Source organism: Cyprinus carpio, chromosome A22, assembly GCF_018340385.1.
Source record: "Cyprinus carpio isolate SPL01 chromosome A22, ASM1834038v1, whole genome shotgun sequence".
Classification (NCBI taxonomy): Eukaryota; Metazoa; Chordata; class Actinopteri; order Cypriniformes; family Cyprinidae; genus Cyprinus; species Cyprinus carpio.
The window spans coordinates 5,331,533-5,348,770 of NC_056593.1; the positions used below are offsets into that span (position 1 = coordinate 5,331,533).

Genomic DNA, 17,238 nt, shown 5'->3' on the forward strand with positions numbered 1-17,238 from the left:
TGGATTAGCATAGAAACATGCTAACAACATGCTAGTAACTGCTAATCAGTTTAGAAATATGCTTTTAACATTGTTTAAAAGTGGTTTTGGCCACTGTCACGCTGGTTTTAAACTGTTTTTTTTTTTTTTTTTTTTGAATCAACTGGTTTTAAACTGGTTTTGGCTGGATTAGCATAGAAACATGCTAACAACATGCTAGTAACTTGCTAATCAGGCTAGAACCATGCTTTTAACATTGTTTAAAAGTGGTTTTGGCCAGTGTCTCGCTGGTCTTAGCTGTTTTTTAGCTGTTTTTAGGTGGTTTTTACTGAATCAACTGGTTTTAGCTGGATTAGCATAGAAACATGCTAACAACATGCTAGTTACTTTGCTAATCAGGCTAGAAACATGCTTTTTACATGGTTTAGGCCACTGTCACGCTAGTCTTAGCTTGTTTTTAGCTGCTTTTTTAGCTGCTTTTTAGCTGCTCTTTTTAGCTGCTGTTTACTGAATCAACTGGTTTTGGCTGGATTAGCATAGAAAAATGCTAACAACATGCTAGTTACTTTGCTAATCAGGCTAGAAACATGCTTTTAACATTGTTTAAAAGTGGTTTTGGCCACTGTCACGCTGGTCTTAAGCTGTTTTTTAAGTGGTTTTTACTGAATCAACTGGCTTTGACTGGATTAGCATAGAAACATACTAACAACATGCTAGCAACTTGCTAATCAGGCTAGAAACATGCTTTCAGTGTGGTTTTAAAGTGGTTTTGGCCAGTGTCACGCTGGCCTTAGCTGGTTTTTACATGTTTTTTTACTGAACCAACTGGTTTTAGCTGGATTACCATAGAAACTTGGTAACAACATGCTAGTAACTTGCTAATCAGGCTAGAAACATGCTTTTAATATGGTTTTAAAATGTTTTTGGCCACTGTCACGCTGGTCTTAGCTGGTTTTTAGCTGTTTTATTTTACTGAATCAACTGGTTTCAGCTGGTTTTAGCTAGATTAGCATAGAAGCATGCTTACAACATGCTAGTTACTTGCTAATCAGGCTAGACCCATGCTTTTAACATGGTTTTAAAATGATTTTGGCCACTGTCACACTGGTCTTAGCTGTTTTTTACTGAATCAACTGGCTTTGACTGGATTAGCATAGAAACATACTAACAACATGCTAGCAACTTGCTAATCAGGCTAGAAACATGCTTTCAGTGTGGTTTTGAAGTGGTTTTGGCCACTGTCATGCTGGCCTTAGCTGGTTTTTACATGTTTTTTTACTGAACCAACTGGTTTTAGCTGGATTACCATAGAAACAAGATAACAACATGCTAGTGACTTGCTAATCAGGCTAGAAACATGCATTTAATATGTTTTTTAAGTGGTTTTGGACAGTGTCACGCTGGTCTTAGCTGATTTTTACCTTTTTTTACTGAATCAACTGGTTTTAGCTGGTTTTAGCTGGATTAGCATAGAAACATGCTAACACATGTCAGTTACTTGCTAATCATACTATCAACATGCTATTCACTTGCTTATCATGCTATAAACATGCTAGTCACTTGTTAATCATGTTAACAACATGGTAACGATATGCTTGTCACTTGCTAATATTGTTAACAACATGCTAGAAACTTGTTAACGAAATGCTAGTCACTTGCTAATCATGCTAACAACATGCTAGTGACTTGTTAGTCATGCTAGCAACTTGCTAGTAATGCTAACAACATGCTAGTCACTTGCTAATTATGCTAACAACATGTTAGAAAAATGCTAGTCACTTGTTAATCATGCTAATGACATGCTAGTCACTTTGCTAATAATGTTAACAACATGCTAGTGACATGCTAGTCACTTTTGCTAATCGTGCTAACAACATGCTACTCACTTGCTAATCATGCCAGAACCATGCTAGTCACTTTGCTAATATTGCTAACAACATGCTAGTGACATGCTAGTCACTTTTGCTAATTGTGCTTATAACATGCTAATCACTTGCTTATCATGCCTAGTGACATGTTAGTCACTTGCTAATCATGCTGGAAATATGCTATTGACATGCTAGTCACTTGCTTATGTGGATGGAAACATGGTAACAACATGCTAGTCACTTTCTAATCATGCTTGAAACATGGTAACAACATGCTAGTCACTTGTTAATCATGCTAATGACATGCTAGTCACTTGCTATTCATGTTACCGAAATGTCAGCCGACATGCTAATCATGCTGGAAACACATTAACGATATGATAGTGGTGTGTGGAGATTCAAAGAAATCCACGTGGTGACAGGGATTCTGAGAAGAAGTCCACGTAGTCAAATTAAATCCAAGTGGTGAGAGAGATTCTGAGAAGTCCACGTATTCAAGATGTATCTTACTCTGAAGCTCTCTCTCAAAATGTGTTCAACTCATAATGATAAGTTTCATTTAAAATGTTAAAATTAATATTCCATGGTAATGATATGTCTCATATATATTAATAAGTTTCATTTATATATTCAAAGATGTTTTTGGTTAAACTTTGTGGTATATTTCATATGTAATTTCAAGATATTTCTAACTGCGTAGTCAGTTGAGTCTGCTTTGCATAAGGAGTTGAACTGCTTGTATTGTTCTTTTGTGCCAATATTTCTGAGAAACTATCAGTATGATATTTTGAATCTAAAAAGAGGAAGAGGTCCAAAATCGAGACACTGACTAGATTATTTTTAAAGGTCATGTGTTATTAATTATAGTCCAGATGACAATTTATGTCTGGAACAATAGTATATAAGATAGAGATATGCACTCGGCAAATGAGGATAGGACTGACTCTCTGGTCTCTCTATCTTTTCAGCTCTCACTTCCTTTTTTTCCTTTGGCTTCACTCGAAAACTCTTAGACTCAGAGTTAGAACTCTTACAGGTTTTAATTCAAATTCAGATACTTTGATATTTTAATACTTAATACTTTGGTACTTTTGATTTAAACAGAATAATTATTTATGTTTTAATTACAAGTTTACTAATGTTTTGATTAAGACTAGATGGTTCAATCCATCATAAATGGATTGTTATTAAAAATGTATTAACATTGGATTTGCATTTTCTATATTTGAAGGTTGTTATTAATATCAAGATTTTTATTTCCAAGTTATGATTTGTGGTTTCTGTTCTCTATATTCTTTTTAATAAATTTACATATTACACCTTGACCGTCTGACTTGGATTCGATTTTGCATCAGATAGTAACTTGCTAATCATGCTAGCGACATACTAGTCACTTGCTAATCATGCTAGCAAATACAATTTCTTATCTATCTGTCTATTTATCTATTTATTTTTCTGATAGGTTGTATTGCCTTCATTAAGCTTTTAAAAAACTACTTTAACTTTCTAGCTAGGCTTTTTCAAGCAACTTAAAGTTTGTGTACAAACTTTACTATCTAGTTTACTTTGAGATCTTTCTGAGTTTAAAGTTACAGATTTAATATCATAAGAAATAATTTATAAGCTATGATACTGGTTTTTTAAATCAAACTGTTTGCATGGTTATGTCAGGAAACACTGGCATATAAGAATGCCTTGGAAAAAAAAAAAAACAATAATCTTAAAAAAAACTAAATCCATATGCATAAACCCAAATAGGAAATAAAACAGTTATCGAATAATCATGTGTCCTATTCTGTGTTCTAAACTCCTGAAACATTGCTGTCTCATATTTTAGAGCAGTCATTGCAATTTATGAAATAGGTCAATTAAATCTGTATATGGGTGTGATTTACACTTAAAGGGTTACTCCACCCAAAAATTAAAATTTTGTCATTAAACTTACCTTCATGTCGTTCCAAACCCGTAAAAACTCAGTCTTCGTCTTCGGAACACAATTTAAGATATTTTGGATGACAACCTGGGAGGCTTGAGATTTGTCCCATAGACTGCCAAGTAAATAACAGTGTCAAGGTCCATAAAAAAGGTATGAAAGTCGTTGTCAGAATACTCCATCTGTCATCAGACGTGCAATCTGGGTTATATGAAGTGACGGGAACACTTTCTGTAAGTGAAGAAAACAAAAATAATGACTTTATTTAATAATTGCTTTGTCAACGGTCTCCTCTCTGTCTCTCCATATCACCATGCTGTGTATACACTTCTGTGTCCTCCACGCCACAAGGATGCGCTATCTTCTTTCAAATCAAAGCTAAATACATGTAGAAACAGCGCATACTTGTGGTGCGGAGGACACAGAAGAGTATACACAGCATGGGTGATATGGAGTGACTTCCATACCTTTTATGGACCTTGACACTGTTATTTACTTGGCAGTCTATGGGACAGTCTCAAGCCTCCAGGTTTTCATCCAAAATATCTTAGTTTTTACAAGTTTGGAACGATATGGAGGTAAGAGATTAATCACAAAATGTTCATTTTTGGGTGGAGTAACCCTTTAAATGTGTTGTGTATATTGTGTTAGAGGATAAGTTCACCCAAAAATGAAAATTAGCTCGTTTTACTCACCCTTGAAGCATCCTAGGTGTATGACTTTCTTCTTTCAGACAAATCCAGTCGGAGTTATCCTGGCTATCCCAAGCTATATCATTGCAGTCAGCGGGTGTTGCAGTTGAACAGTCCACAAGTTGTCAAATATATAACTGAGCGCATTCATAATAAAACGTGCCGCAGACAGCTCCGGGGGATGAATAAAGGCCCCCTGTAGTGAATGCATGTGTTTTTGTAAGAAAAATAACCATATTTCAAACGTAATAAACACTTTTCTCTCACTGATTGGTACATTTTAAGCTTTTAACAGGCAAGGCAGGAGAGAAGTAGTATGATGCAACTTCTACATTTTTGAGGGAGTTAACGTGGTGGCCCAGGTAAAACAGGGCATGACCAAAGGAGTTAAAAAATGTAACAAATATTTTATACATATACAAATGTTTTCTATTTTTTTTTTTAGTGGCAATGTTTGCAATTATGGCCCTGGTTTGAATCCTGATTTAATATTGAATGTTTTTAATAATCCAAACACAAAGCAAACCAGTGCGCTAACCAGTATGTTTTAATTAAACCAGAGTGGTTTCACTAAATTACTAAAAGGAAAAAAAAAATCATAAATGAAATGTTAATTAATAACATATTAATATAAATAAGATTTATAGATAAAATATACTAGAAGATGCTTTTTTAATGCTTGTTACTTCATGTTTTTATCTGTCCAACAACAGAAACATTGGTATTGCCATTGGCTTATCAGTTGTGGGGGTTGTGGTCCTCATCATCTTGTTTATCATCTGCTGCTGCTGCCCCTGCTGCTGTATCTATCGAATGTGCAGAAAACCCAGACGTAAGTGTTTTAGTGTTAAAGAAACACTTCACCAAAAACTGAAAATGTACTCGTCCTCAGGCTATTCAAGGTGTAGAGGAGTTTGTTTCTTCATGTGAACAGATTTGGATAAATGTTTCATTTAATCACTTGCTCACCAATGGATTCTCTGCAGTGAATGGGTACCGTCAGAATGAGAATCCAAACAGCTGATAAAAACAACACAATAATCCGAAAGTAGTCTACACGACTCCAGTCCATCAATTAATGTCTTGTGAGGCTAAAAATGTGTTTATAAGAAACAAGTCAATCATTAAGACGCTTTATAACATTAAATTGTCACTTTTGAGACTTTGGACACAGGAGAAAGTGCTGTTATGGATTATTTTGTCCGGAAAGCGATGGTTTAAATAAAAAAATGTCTTGATAGATTTGTTTCTTGGAAACATGTGGCTTTTGGCTTCACAAGACATTAACTGATGGACTGGAGTGCTGTGGACTGCTTGTGGATTGTTGTGATGTTTTTATCAGCTGTTTGGACTCTCATTCTGATGGCACCCATTCACTGCAGAGGATCCACTGGTGATGTCATGCTAAATTTCACCAAATCTGTTCTGATGAATAAACAAACTCATCTACATTCTACTTGATGAGTAAATGTTCAGCAAATGTTTATTTTTGGGTGAACTGTTCCATTAATGGGGATTCTAAATTATTCAGGGGGCTAATAAAATTTAATTATTAATTGATATCTGTCTTGTTTTTTTTTTCCACAGCTGTGGTACAAACACATGTAACTACAGTCATGAATCCTCAATCCATTCAGATGCAGCCTGTAATGCAGGGAGGCCAGTACCCACAATACCAACCAGTGCTGACTCAACCAGGTTACGGAGGTCAGCCTATGCAGACAGAACCATATCAGGAACAGTCAAATGCACCTGGACCCCCACCCTCGTATGACATGGCCAGTAAGAACACCTAGTGATGGATAGACCGAGACCATGTAGTAGTCTTTTCTGTGAAAGTAACTAGTGTCTTTTACTGTTTCCAGTGAGTCCTGGATATCCCACTATTCAGGGTGCATATGACGGAGACCAGGCCATGTATCCCATGCAGCCGCCTGCCCAGCCGGATAAGCTTTCATAGACATCGAATCAGCCGGCCTACAACCCCGCCTACATGCTGCCACCAAACACTGGTTCCTAAACCGCAACCGTCTGTCAAATCACTCATTGCTGGATTGTGGAGTTTGACGCACTTTCGCAAGGCAGTAAGAATGTGCATTATACAAAACTATTTGATGTACTAAGGTCAGGGTTATTACCGTTTTTAATTTTAGTTATTTTGTTTTATTACTTTCAATTTCTTTCAGTTTAGTTTTCACTTTGTGACACACAGGAAAATTGAATTTTGGAATTGTAAATAAAACAAAGATTATTATAGAAAATTTTACATGAAAATACAATTTCAATCTTTCTACAAGCAATTTTTTAAAATGCCGTTTTAGTTTTTATTAGTGTTTTCTGCCTTCAGTATTAATTATTCTAGTATACACTGATAAACAATATAAAATTGAATATACTAAAAAAACTAAAATATAAAATATAACTTGCCATTTTTATTTTAATAATTTTTTTTAGTTAATATTCTTTAGTTACAGCTTATGTAATTCTGTTATTGAGTTTTCATATTAAGTTTCATTATGTAGACCACATATAGATGTTTAGTTTTTTCCCTACATTTCAAATGGCAGGAACTGTGATTCCATTTAAAGAAAGTGTCAAGTTTTCCATTTTGAGTTTTTTTTCCTTTGTTGGTCTAAAATGCAACCGCATTTAACGTAAGTGTCTTAATATTAAATTCTTGTTTATTGAACTGCAGTGTAAAATCAGTATTACATTTGTGTGATACTGATTAACTATATGAAATTAAATAAATATATACATTTCTACCCCCATATCTTGAATTTTCTGATCATTCTAAATGCATTTGAATAAACTGAATCATGCAGTGAAAGAACACGCACCGGTGTAACTACTAGACTTCCTATTGCCTTAGCTAACTTTAGTTAACTAACATGGTAGTTCTCTCATGAGTCATCGATGTTAGCAAGACAAATTAACTATTTTTGTCTTTTGGATAATTAGCTGTAAATTCGAGGCCACAGTTAGCTTAGTCTTTTGTTCATCACCACTCACCTCCACAGCAAGACCAACACAACTGGAAAGGGAGGGAGGGCTTGACTTCTGTGGCTCTCTGTCTGTCTGTCTGTGACATGCCTATCAATGTGTGCTACACTGCTGTGCTGCAGAGATGCGGAGAGAAAGTCATCGAATCTTTACAGTTAATAAATCCGACCTGATATTTCGATTTTTTTATTTGTTTGACACACACGAACATATAAACATTCATTTATTTAAAAAAAAAAAAAACCTCCCCAAGAAAAAAGGGAACTTTCTCTTGAGGAAGAAAAACGGCAGGTGCTCAAGCCTCCTATGATGTGTGTGTGTGTGCTCATGCCTGGTTTGGACGGTCTTTTATGATATGTTTGGTGAACTTGCAGCACTTGAATGTATATGAGTCCCCCTACTGGTGAAATAAAAAAAGAAACAATCTCTAATGTTTGTATTGTTACTAATCATTCTAATAAGCGAATGTTTTCATAAACAACATGAGAGACACATAAAATGATTAAAGTTATCAACGTTACTGATATTAAAAATGATAAGCAAGAACTGCTTTGTTTACATTCTGTTTATCTGCATTTATCTCGTATATCTTTGTTTCGGTTTCTCCTTTTGAATGATGTACAGGTCCTTCTCAAAAAATTAGCATATTGTGAAAAAGTTCATTATTTTCCATAATGTAATGATAAAAATTAAACTTTCATATATTTTAGATTCATTGCACTCCAACTGAAATATTTCAGGTCTTTTATTGTTTTAATACTGATGATTTTGGCATACAGCTCATGAAAACCCAAAATTCCTATCTCAAAAAAATTAGCATATCATGAAAAGGTTCTCTAAACGAGCTATTAACCTAATCATCTGAATCAACTAATTAACTCTAAACACTGCAAAAGATTCCTGAGGCTTTTAAAAACTCCCAGCCTGGTTCATTACTCAAAACCGCAATCATGGGTAAGACTGCCGACCTGACTGCTGTCCAGAAGGCCATCATTGACACCCTCAAGCGAGAGGGTAAGACACAGAAAGAAAATTTCTGAACGAATAGGCTGTTCCCGGAGTGCTGTATCAAGGCACCTCAGTGGGAAGTCTGTGGGAAGGAAAAAGTGCGGCAAAAAACGCTGCACAACGAGAAGAGGTGACCGGACCCTGAGGAAGATTGTGGAGAAGGGGACCATTTCCAGACCTTGGGGGACCTGCGGAAGCAGTGGGACTGAGTCTGGAGTAGAAACATCCAGAGCCACCGTGCACAGGCGTGTGCTTTTGAACCAGAAACAGCGGCAGAAAGAAGCCTGACCTGGGCTACAGAGAAGCAGCACTGGACTGTTGCTCAGTGGTCCAAAGTACTTTTTTCGGATGAAAGCAAATTTTGCATGTCATTCGGAAATCAAGGTGCCAGAGTCTGGAGGAAGACTGGGGAGAAGGAAATGCCAAAAATGCCTGAAGTCTAGTGTCAAGTACCCACAGTCAGTGATGGTCTGGGGTGCCATGTCAGCTGCTGGTGTTGGTCCACTGTGTTTTATCAAGGGCAGGGTCAATGCAGCTAGCTATCAGGAGATTTTGGAACACTTCATGCTTCCATCTTCTGAAAAGCTTTAAGGAGATGAAGATTTCGTTTTTCAGCACGACCTGGCACCTGCTCACAGTGCCAAAACCACTGGTAAATGGTTTACTGTTGGTCCGACGCTGCCGACGGGAGGCGACAACACCGTCTGCATTCGTCGCCGCTAGTTCTATGAAGTCGGCCTTTACATGAGAGGATCAGTGTCCCTCGTCTACAACGAGAGGTGTGATCTTTTTAGGTGGATCGGAGGATAATGCTGATACGATGAGTTCATATCGCTGACAGCTTCAAGTGTGCCACTTGCCTGGGCCAAGCCCACGCTGACTCTGCGCTCACTGAGACAGACTGCTCTCGCTCTCACGCAGCACTTTGATCTGCTGATGTGTTTACACGTGAGGATCAGTGCCCCTCATCTAACGAGTGGTTTGATCTTTTTAGGTGGATTGGAGGAGAATGCGTAACTGATGATTCTTTATCATTGACAGTTTCAGATGTGGACCCGCCTGGGCCACGCCCACACTGAGGCTGCACTCAGTGAGGAAGACTGCTCTCACTGCGAGAGCATGAGTGTCACGTAGCACTTTGGCGGCTCCCCTGGACGATACCATAAAGCAGGGGTTTTCAAACTTTTTTGTCAGCCGAACCTCTTTGACGTAAATTATGTACTTGAAGTACCCCCTGAGATTTTAAGTAAATATTTAAATTTAATGACACATTTGCATGTTTAACTTTAAAAACATTTTTTAATGTTTAATGTTAATGTTTAATTTTTTAAATGTATGTAGTATGTACATAGCTATTGTTATTATTACACTCAACAAATTATAAATATTAATATTACATTAATTTACAATGTAATTAAAATTTTTATACAGGGTTTCCCAAAAAGATATTTTTTATATACATTTAAGATTTTACATTTACATCACATTTGTATAAATCTGTAAAATTTATTTGCAAAAACTTTAAATTATTATTATTTTAATTCATTCGTTGATGGTATTACCTCGCAGTCATACCGTTTGTACCATCTCACGAAACCCCCTGCAATTCCCTCACGAACCACCAGGGGTTCGCGAACCCCACTTTGGGAAACCCTGCCATAGAGGAAGGACCTCCTCTCACAAGCAAAGGGCATGATTTGGCATCCCTGGCCAGATTTGTGGAGCCTTCATGTTTTTGGCAAAGTCTTTGCAGCTTCCCACGAGTGTAACTAGTACCATTTTGGAGGCTAGAGCTCCGTCTAAAAGATCTCTCTACACCCCTTAAATAGTCAGTCTTTTCTGACTGGTGTGCAGCACGGAATGAGAAACCCATCCTCTTGTGACATGTCCTACAGCTAACCTTCTACAAAAGCTGTGGGACAAGGGGTGCACACTGTCCATGCTCAAAGTCTATGTGGCAGTCATTGTGGCGAAACATTATCTTGTGGCTGATTATTCAATTGGCAGAAATGACCTGGTTGTTAAATTTTTGAGGGGAGCTTCGGAGATTGAATCTACCTCACCCTCATACTGTGTGGACTTATCTGTAGTCTTCAGGCCTTACGGGGCCCTCCTTACGAATCACTCCAGAAATGGCGCTCCGAGCCGACTTGTATAGCAGTTGGCTCCACCCTTTTTGGTGGACTGAAGCACCATTGGTTCGTGCAGCTACACAAATGTGATCAAATCAGGCTTCAGCATCAGTGTAAACAGGAGTTTCCCATAGCAGGTTAAAGCAATGATCATTATCTCAAGGAAACAAGATTACGTAAGTAACCGTAGCATTTTTCCCTACTTAAATCTGTAAAGTAACATCCTTTTTAATGTTAGATTTTAATTGTATGTTAATTGATACCTTTCTAAAGTCTTTCATACATTTTGTCATGAAATAACATTTTAAATTTGCCTCTTCTGTCAGATGTATCCAAGCAAGCCTGTTCAGGCCGGGGCTACGCACATCGCCTCGCCCCATAACTACTCTTCTCAGCCATACTTGATAGAGAAGCACTTCGTCTGAAATCACACACTCTCTGTGGAGGTACTTTTAAATAAGAAATTACTTCACAACCGTTGAAAAGTTTGGCATTCGTTGACTGTTAGGTTAGTTTCTATCAATGAATGTGTATTATAAATGTAATACAGACATGCTACATTCATCATGATGTCACTGTCATGTGACCTTACTGGCATACCAGGGTTAGTTGTTTTACTTCACTGCCATCCCATCTCAAAACCCACACTTGCTGTCTTTGCTCTTGAGCACTTGGCTACTTACATGATATATTTCCAGTATTTGGCCCAAGTGTTCAAGTAAGTGTTACGATCCCTGTCGGTGTTTCTGGTCTCTGTGTTCTCTGTTCACTAGGTGGGCATATTTGCAACACCTCTGGGCAGTTGTTTCAGGCATCCAAAACCAACTTGTATCTACTAGAATGGAGAAAACCTGAAATTTCAAAAACGGTGTAATGATAGTCCACTGAAGGCGAGCGTAGATGAGAACCCAAGTGCAGTTTATTTACAAGGTGATAATCCAAACAATAAAACAAAGACTTGACTTGAACAGACTTGGCATGAACAGACTAGACTCACCGACAGCAGGTTACAAACGTTAATACACAACAAGGCACGATGGCAAAAACCTAACTACTTATAACACACAAAGATGGACACATGACATGAACAAACCAATGAGCAAACAGACACATGACTAAGACAACCAATCAGTAAACAGAACTGATAAATCACATGACAAGACAATAAACCAATCAGAACATGACACATACACAAGGCAGAGATACATGAGGGCAAGGGAAGCATGACACAAACAGCATAAATCAAACTACAAAATAAAAGACATGAAAACAAGAACATGAAACAAAACCCCAAAACAGACATTACAAACGGCTTGCGCATTCACATTTAAATGACATTTCAACTCTGCAATAATGTTATTCCTTGTCCTCAATCAGAATGAAAGTCAGCATAAAATGAAAATGCACCCAGTTTTATTGTGAACAATTCATCCATAAATACAATATTTTTTTTCTTGTAATATTTAATAAAAACATTTCACCTTCTGGTGAAAATGACTTCTCTCAGATGATGCATGCCAGACTTCTCCAAACATCAGTCAGAAAAATTAAATAACCAGTGTCTTGTACAGAATTTAAATAACCTGCAAATTATTAGTAACAAAACACATGAGCGTGAATGATGCGATTTCCGAATTTCCTGATTCACTGTGAAAAGTGAGCACTGACTGTCTTGACTGAACTTCTCAGCCCTTCCCTCATTATAGCCACCTGCTCTCATCTACTTTCACATCTCAGATGAGCGGAGAGGTTCACTGTAAAGAATCAGATCAAAAGATTGATTCATTCATGATCCTGTTTTAGTCTACAGGCAAAATGGGAAAAAAGAGATTTAACTGACTCTGAAAAGTCCAAAAAAAATGCCCATGAGAAGTATGCAACACTACAGAAATGTTAAAATTAAGGCATGAACATTGGACAATGAAATGCTCATTTGGCTATTAGGGTTTCAAAAAAGACGCATATAAAAGGCAAATGACTTTAAGAATTAAGGCAAAGAAGTCAGGTTAAACTGAATTAGTGACAGATCTTATGCATATCCATATTGTGACGCACATCTGGGTGAAGAGTATAATCAGAATTGGGTTCATCCATTGGTTGGATGGAGGCAGATCTGAATGTGATTGGCTGCATTCAAATTGCATACTTCCCTGCTTTATAGCAGGCCAAAAACAGTATGTGAACCGAGTCAGTGTGTTGTGGAAAATTACTTTTAAAAGTAAGGCATTAAAATATTGCGTTACTCCCTAAAAAGTAACTAATTGCATTACTTGGTTACTTTTTATGGAAAGTAATGTGTAACTTTTTTTCCAACTGTGCTGGGCTTTCTTGTTTCTTGTTTTTAATCTAAAAAGTTATATTTTTGGCAAATGTAAAAGCCCTTTCACATCAAAAGTGAAATGAAAGCGTCTGGCTGAAGGAAATTTGCATCTGTGCAGTAGAGGGCGCAGCTCAAACAAACCCTTGGTCAAAGGTTTTGTGTAGTGAACATGTCAAATACAATCACAGATGAATCTTAGGGCTCAAGTCAATGGCTGATACAGATTTGATCTCCATTTATAACCTATATTGCATTTCTTCTCCATTATCTGTCCAAAAGCAAATATTCTCCTCAAAGAGACGCTGTTTTTTTCTCCTTATTTTAACCAAAGATATATCTATTGTCTAGTTATTTTGGATCCTAGATTGGTACAAATATTTTGCATTGGATATTTGTTAAATTGTTAATGTGTCTATAGATTAATTTCATGCCAATCAAACTAAGCAAGACTAAAGTGCACTAAAGCCACTAACCAGGTTTGAGTTACAACAGCAAGAAAAACGTGGTTTAATTGGTTCTGCATTCTCAGGAAATACACAGCACAAAATGAGCTCATGAAGGGGAAGAGCTGCAATGCCTACAACAGTACTGTTCTTCTGCTCTTTACTGCAGTTTTATTCACAGTGACCAGTAGGTAAGTGTCTAATTGTTTCTTTAATCACTGTATAAGAAAAATATACTGTAAAATATCTGTAAAAATATATTTTGACAATTCTCCTGTATCTGTATCCTGTTATTATTGTAAAAAAAATGTATGAAAAAAAATTGTAGAAAAAACGGAAAAGATACTGGTAATTTTCTGCAAAGTACGTTATCCGCATTTACATTTTTAACATTTAACCTTTAAATCACAATGCAATGCGTAATTCAAAATACAGGTAAAACACGAAACCAATACAAAAATTTTTCTTCACATTAACACAATCGCTACAAAATGCCCTATTTTATGGACTTTTCTTAAAGTGATTCTTAACTACGAATACAGCATGGATGTCACGTTTCAGGATTTATTTTACTAATGTTTCCAAAGCTTTCCATTTGTCATATAGAGTGAACTGTCCTAAAGTGGGACACCTAAGGTCTAGTGTTTGTAGCTCCCCCATAAATACATGAACACCAGTGAAACTATGGGTTAGCCAAAGCTGTGGTATCATGTCATCAAAATCACATGAGCTCTCAGATGTCCAGTCATATTTGAGGGCAGAGCATTCATCAGACAGGATGCACACTGTGTGAAGACCACCCAAAGGTCAGTGACATAGAGTTTGTACAAACTTGATATTAAGGAGTATAAATTAAATTTAAACAAGACAGTCCTGTTACTTGTTGGTCTAATGTGCTTAAAAATGTTTGTCCATCAAAATATATTATAACTTTGTATGCATACACTATATATTTTATATTTTTTATATTTATATATAATTGCTGTTTTCATTCCTAAAACCCTTAAATATTGCTTGCCAATTATTTAAAAACTATAAAGACATGAAACGTGAGTATTATTATTACTTATAAACTTAGAAATCTAGGCTACACTAAACCTGTTAGCTAAGCTCGATTCCTGAACGAATCTTTGCTTTGAGTCTTTTCAATGATTTAATCAAACTCAACCTCAAACCTCACTAGCTGTAACTCGTGTAGTAATTCTGATCATTTTTTATTTAACTATCAGAATAATAAGTTTTATTCTAATGAACCAACTGAGTGCAAATTGGTCTAATGCTTGTTATTCAAAGACTGAACTGGTTGTTTGAAAGCTGTAACACTCAGTTTCTAATGTTTCTAATGGTTATTTTTCCTAATTTGTCCAGAAGCAAAACCTTTGAATATTCAAGTCATTCTCCCCATCGAATGGAAGACATTATTATTGTGACCATAGTGGTTTTCGGGATGGCCTTTGTTGTGTTCATCTCCTGCTGCCTGAGTAAAAGCATGAGAAACCTTCATCGTAAGTGTCAGTATTTGTGTACAAAGAGCTACATGAGGGTTTTGTTCATACTAAATGCTGTCTTTTGATTCATCTTTTGTAGTACATCTGGTGCGAAGAATTACAGTCATGACTGCACAATACCATTCACAGGGCAGTCAGTACTCACCTTACCCGGCTAATAACCTTCACCCCGTTTATGGATTGCAACCCATTCCGATTGGACCAACTCTGGGACAACAATATGCCCCGGGACCACCATCTACATATCTGGAGGCTGGTAAGATCTGCAAACATCTACCTGTTTCACAAAGAATAAGGCCTAGCACATTCTACAAGACCAAATGTTGCTGAACTTTTATTGTTTTAAGTCTGTGACAAGAAGTTCATGTTGCAACAAAATTGCCATACTTTTACTTAACATGCATAAAGAGTCAATTCACCCAAATTAAAATTCTGTCATCATTTATTCACCCTTAAGCACAAAAGATGATATGTTGAAGAATGTTGGTAACCAGACGGTTGATGGTAGCCATGCACTGACTTCCATAGTATTTATTTTCCATACCATGGAAGTCAATGGCTACTGTGAACTGTTAGCAGCATTCTTCAGAATATCCTCTTTTGTGTTCAACAGAAGAAAGACTTGTGACGGGACGAGCCAACGACAGACACAGTGGGCGTGGCGTCAGGCCTCGGAGAGGTTTTTATTTAACAGAAAAAACCAAAACAAGGGGGAATAAAGTGTCCAAAAGGGGAACATGTCCAAAAAACAACAGGGAATCTGGTGTCCCTCGTCGTGCTGCGGGGTTCGTGAGGGTCTGGCAGTGTTCATGGAGGAAGGGTCCAGGTAAGTGGCGGAGTCCGGCGGCCGCACGCGCTCCCCCTCTTCGGTCCGGGGCGCGAGGGGCGGCGGCTTCTTCTAGCGGCTTCATCCCCCTCGCTGGCCGCGGCGCTTGCAGGGATGGACGGCCCGGCATCCTGGCCCGACGGCCGTGTAGACGGGTGCGGTTCTCGACCGGACCGCGGGTCCGGCAGCTCACGTCTCTGGTGCGCGGGAGTCCCTCAACGCTCCCTTTCTAGACCCACGAGGACACCAGTGTGCATGCACGGGGAAAGAGACCGGTCCCCCGAGGAGAGGCGCGTTGGGCTTTTAAACAGCGGCGGTGATGAGGCCCCATTTCCTTCAGGTGTGCCCCATCACACGCCGCCAGCCCTGACTCGTCCAGCGCCCCTCCTCTCTCCCACACCCACTCCTATCGGGAGCCTGGTGAAGGGCGGCGATTTAGGACGGGGTGCCGGTGATTATCAGGGAGGAGGCAGCTGACTCGCCACAGACTCTCATACAGGTTTGGAACACGAAGGTGAGTAAATGATGACAGAATTAGCATTTTGGTTGAACTATTGCTAAATCTTGCCAACCCATCTTTAAATGTGTGACAAGCAAGACGGCAACAAGGAGCCACTTAAAATGTGAGTGAAAGTCAATAGCCAAAGTTCACAACTGAAAGCTCAAAACTGCCTTTTGTATTGTCACAGAACTATTTGTTCACATGCCAAGAATAAATTCTTGCATAACTGTGTGTGTGAATTTTTGAGAACAGGATTGTGGTGACAACTGAAAAAAAAGAAGCTTTGCATTACATAAGAAATAAAGGGGGAAATTACTGAACAACTGGTTTTTGTTTTCCAGCAGGTCAGTTTCCTGCTCCCTTCAGCCAGGCTGCATATGATGAAGATCAGATCATGTACGCTCTACAACCAGCGCTTCTCACAGACCACACCTCACCTCTACCGCCACACAACCCTGATTACCTGGATTCACCAGAGTCTACGTTAAAACCCCACCACCACACACACACACACACACACACACAAAATGGCGTTATAAACTCTGGATTGTGGAAGGTTTTGCATTCCCACGCTTCTTCAACAGACTCTGAAAAGATTGTGTTGAGAATGAAAGTATTGTTGTTACAATTTATTTTATACTTGCTTTGTGAACTTTTTTTTCCCCTCCAGTCATGACCCACTGTTTGTTTGTTTCTCTTCATTTTAACCAGATTTGCTCTCAGTGTTTTGACACCTTTTGTTGTATGGCCTTTTGTTTAATGGTCAATAAATGGCATCTTTTCTACATGTGAAAACAATCCTTTGTACAATTTTACTGTAGTTTTTGAACATTATTCTATCAAAAATAAATCAACCAGTCACTGGCCAACTTCAGACTTACGGTGAATAAATAGCAGAAATCTTAAACTGAACAGCTCTCCATGTGAGAAAACAATCTTGCACCATTTTAAGACTATTTTATTGTATATTTTGGAAATACTCTTAAAGATAAAGGTTCTTCACTGGAATTAATGGGTCCACAAA

The 17,238-nt window shown here is 37.9% G+C and overlaps 2 protein-coding genes across 8 annotated transcripts in view; both read left to right on the plus strand.

Annotated features, from left to right (window-relative positions):
- The window catches only part of LOC109046488 (protein shisa-5-like), a 29,777-nt gene extending 22,339 nt beyond the window's left edge, over positions 1-7,438 (plus strand). The window contains exons 7-9 of the mRNA XM_042712409.1: positions 5,186-5,304; positions 6,060-6,254; positions 6,338-7,438. Coding sequence (XP_042568343.1) covers positions 5,186-5,304; positions 6,060-6,254; positions 6,338-6,432 — 409 coding nt within the window. The 3' untranslated portion in view covers positions 6,433-7,438. The remainder of the gene's footprint in view (positions 1-5,185; positions 5,305-6,059; positions 6,255-6,337) is intronic.
- A 7,212-nt stretch (positions 7,439-14,650) lies between these two features.
- The window catches only part of LOC109093036 (protein shisa-5-like), a 30,548-nt gene continuing 27,960 nt past the window's right edge, over positions 14,651-17,238 (plus strand). For 3 of the 7 annotated variants that reach the window (XR_006153254.1, XR_006153255.1, XM_042712405.1), the window contains exons 1-2: positions 14,740-14,883; positions 14,966-15,142. Coding sequence is in view for 2 of the 7 variants with exons in the window: in XM_042712406.1 (XP_042568340.1) it covers positions 14,655-14,883; positions 14,966-15,142; positions 16,556-16,890 (741 nt within the window). In the remaining 5 variants the exon portion in view is untranslated. Of the gene's footprint in view, positions 14,884-14,943; positions 15,143-16,555; positions 17,013-17,238 lie in introns of those variants that run through there. The other 4 variants (XM_042712407.1, XM_042712406.1, XM_042712402.1 and 1 more) reach the window with 4 other exon arrangements.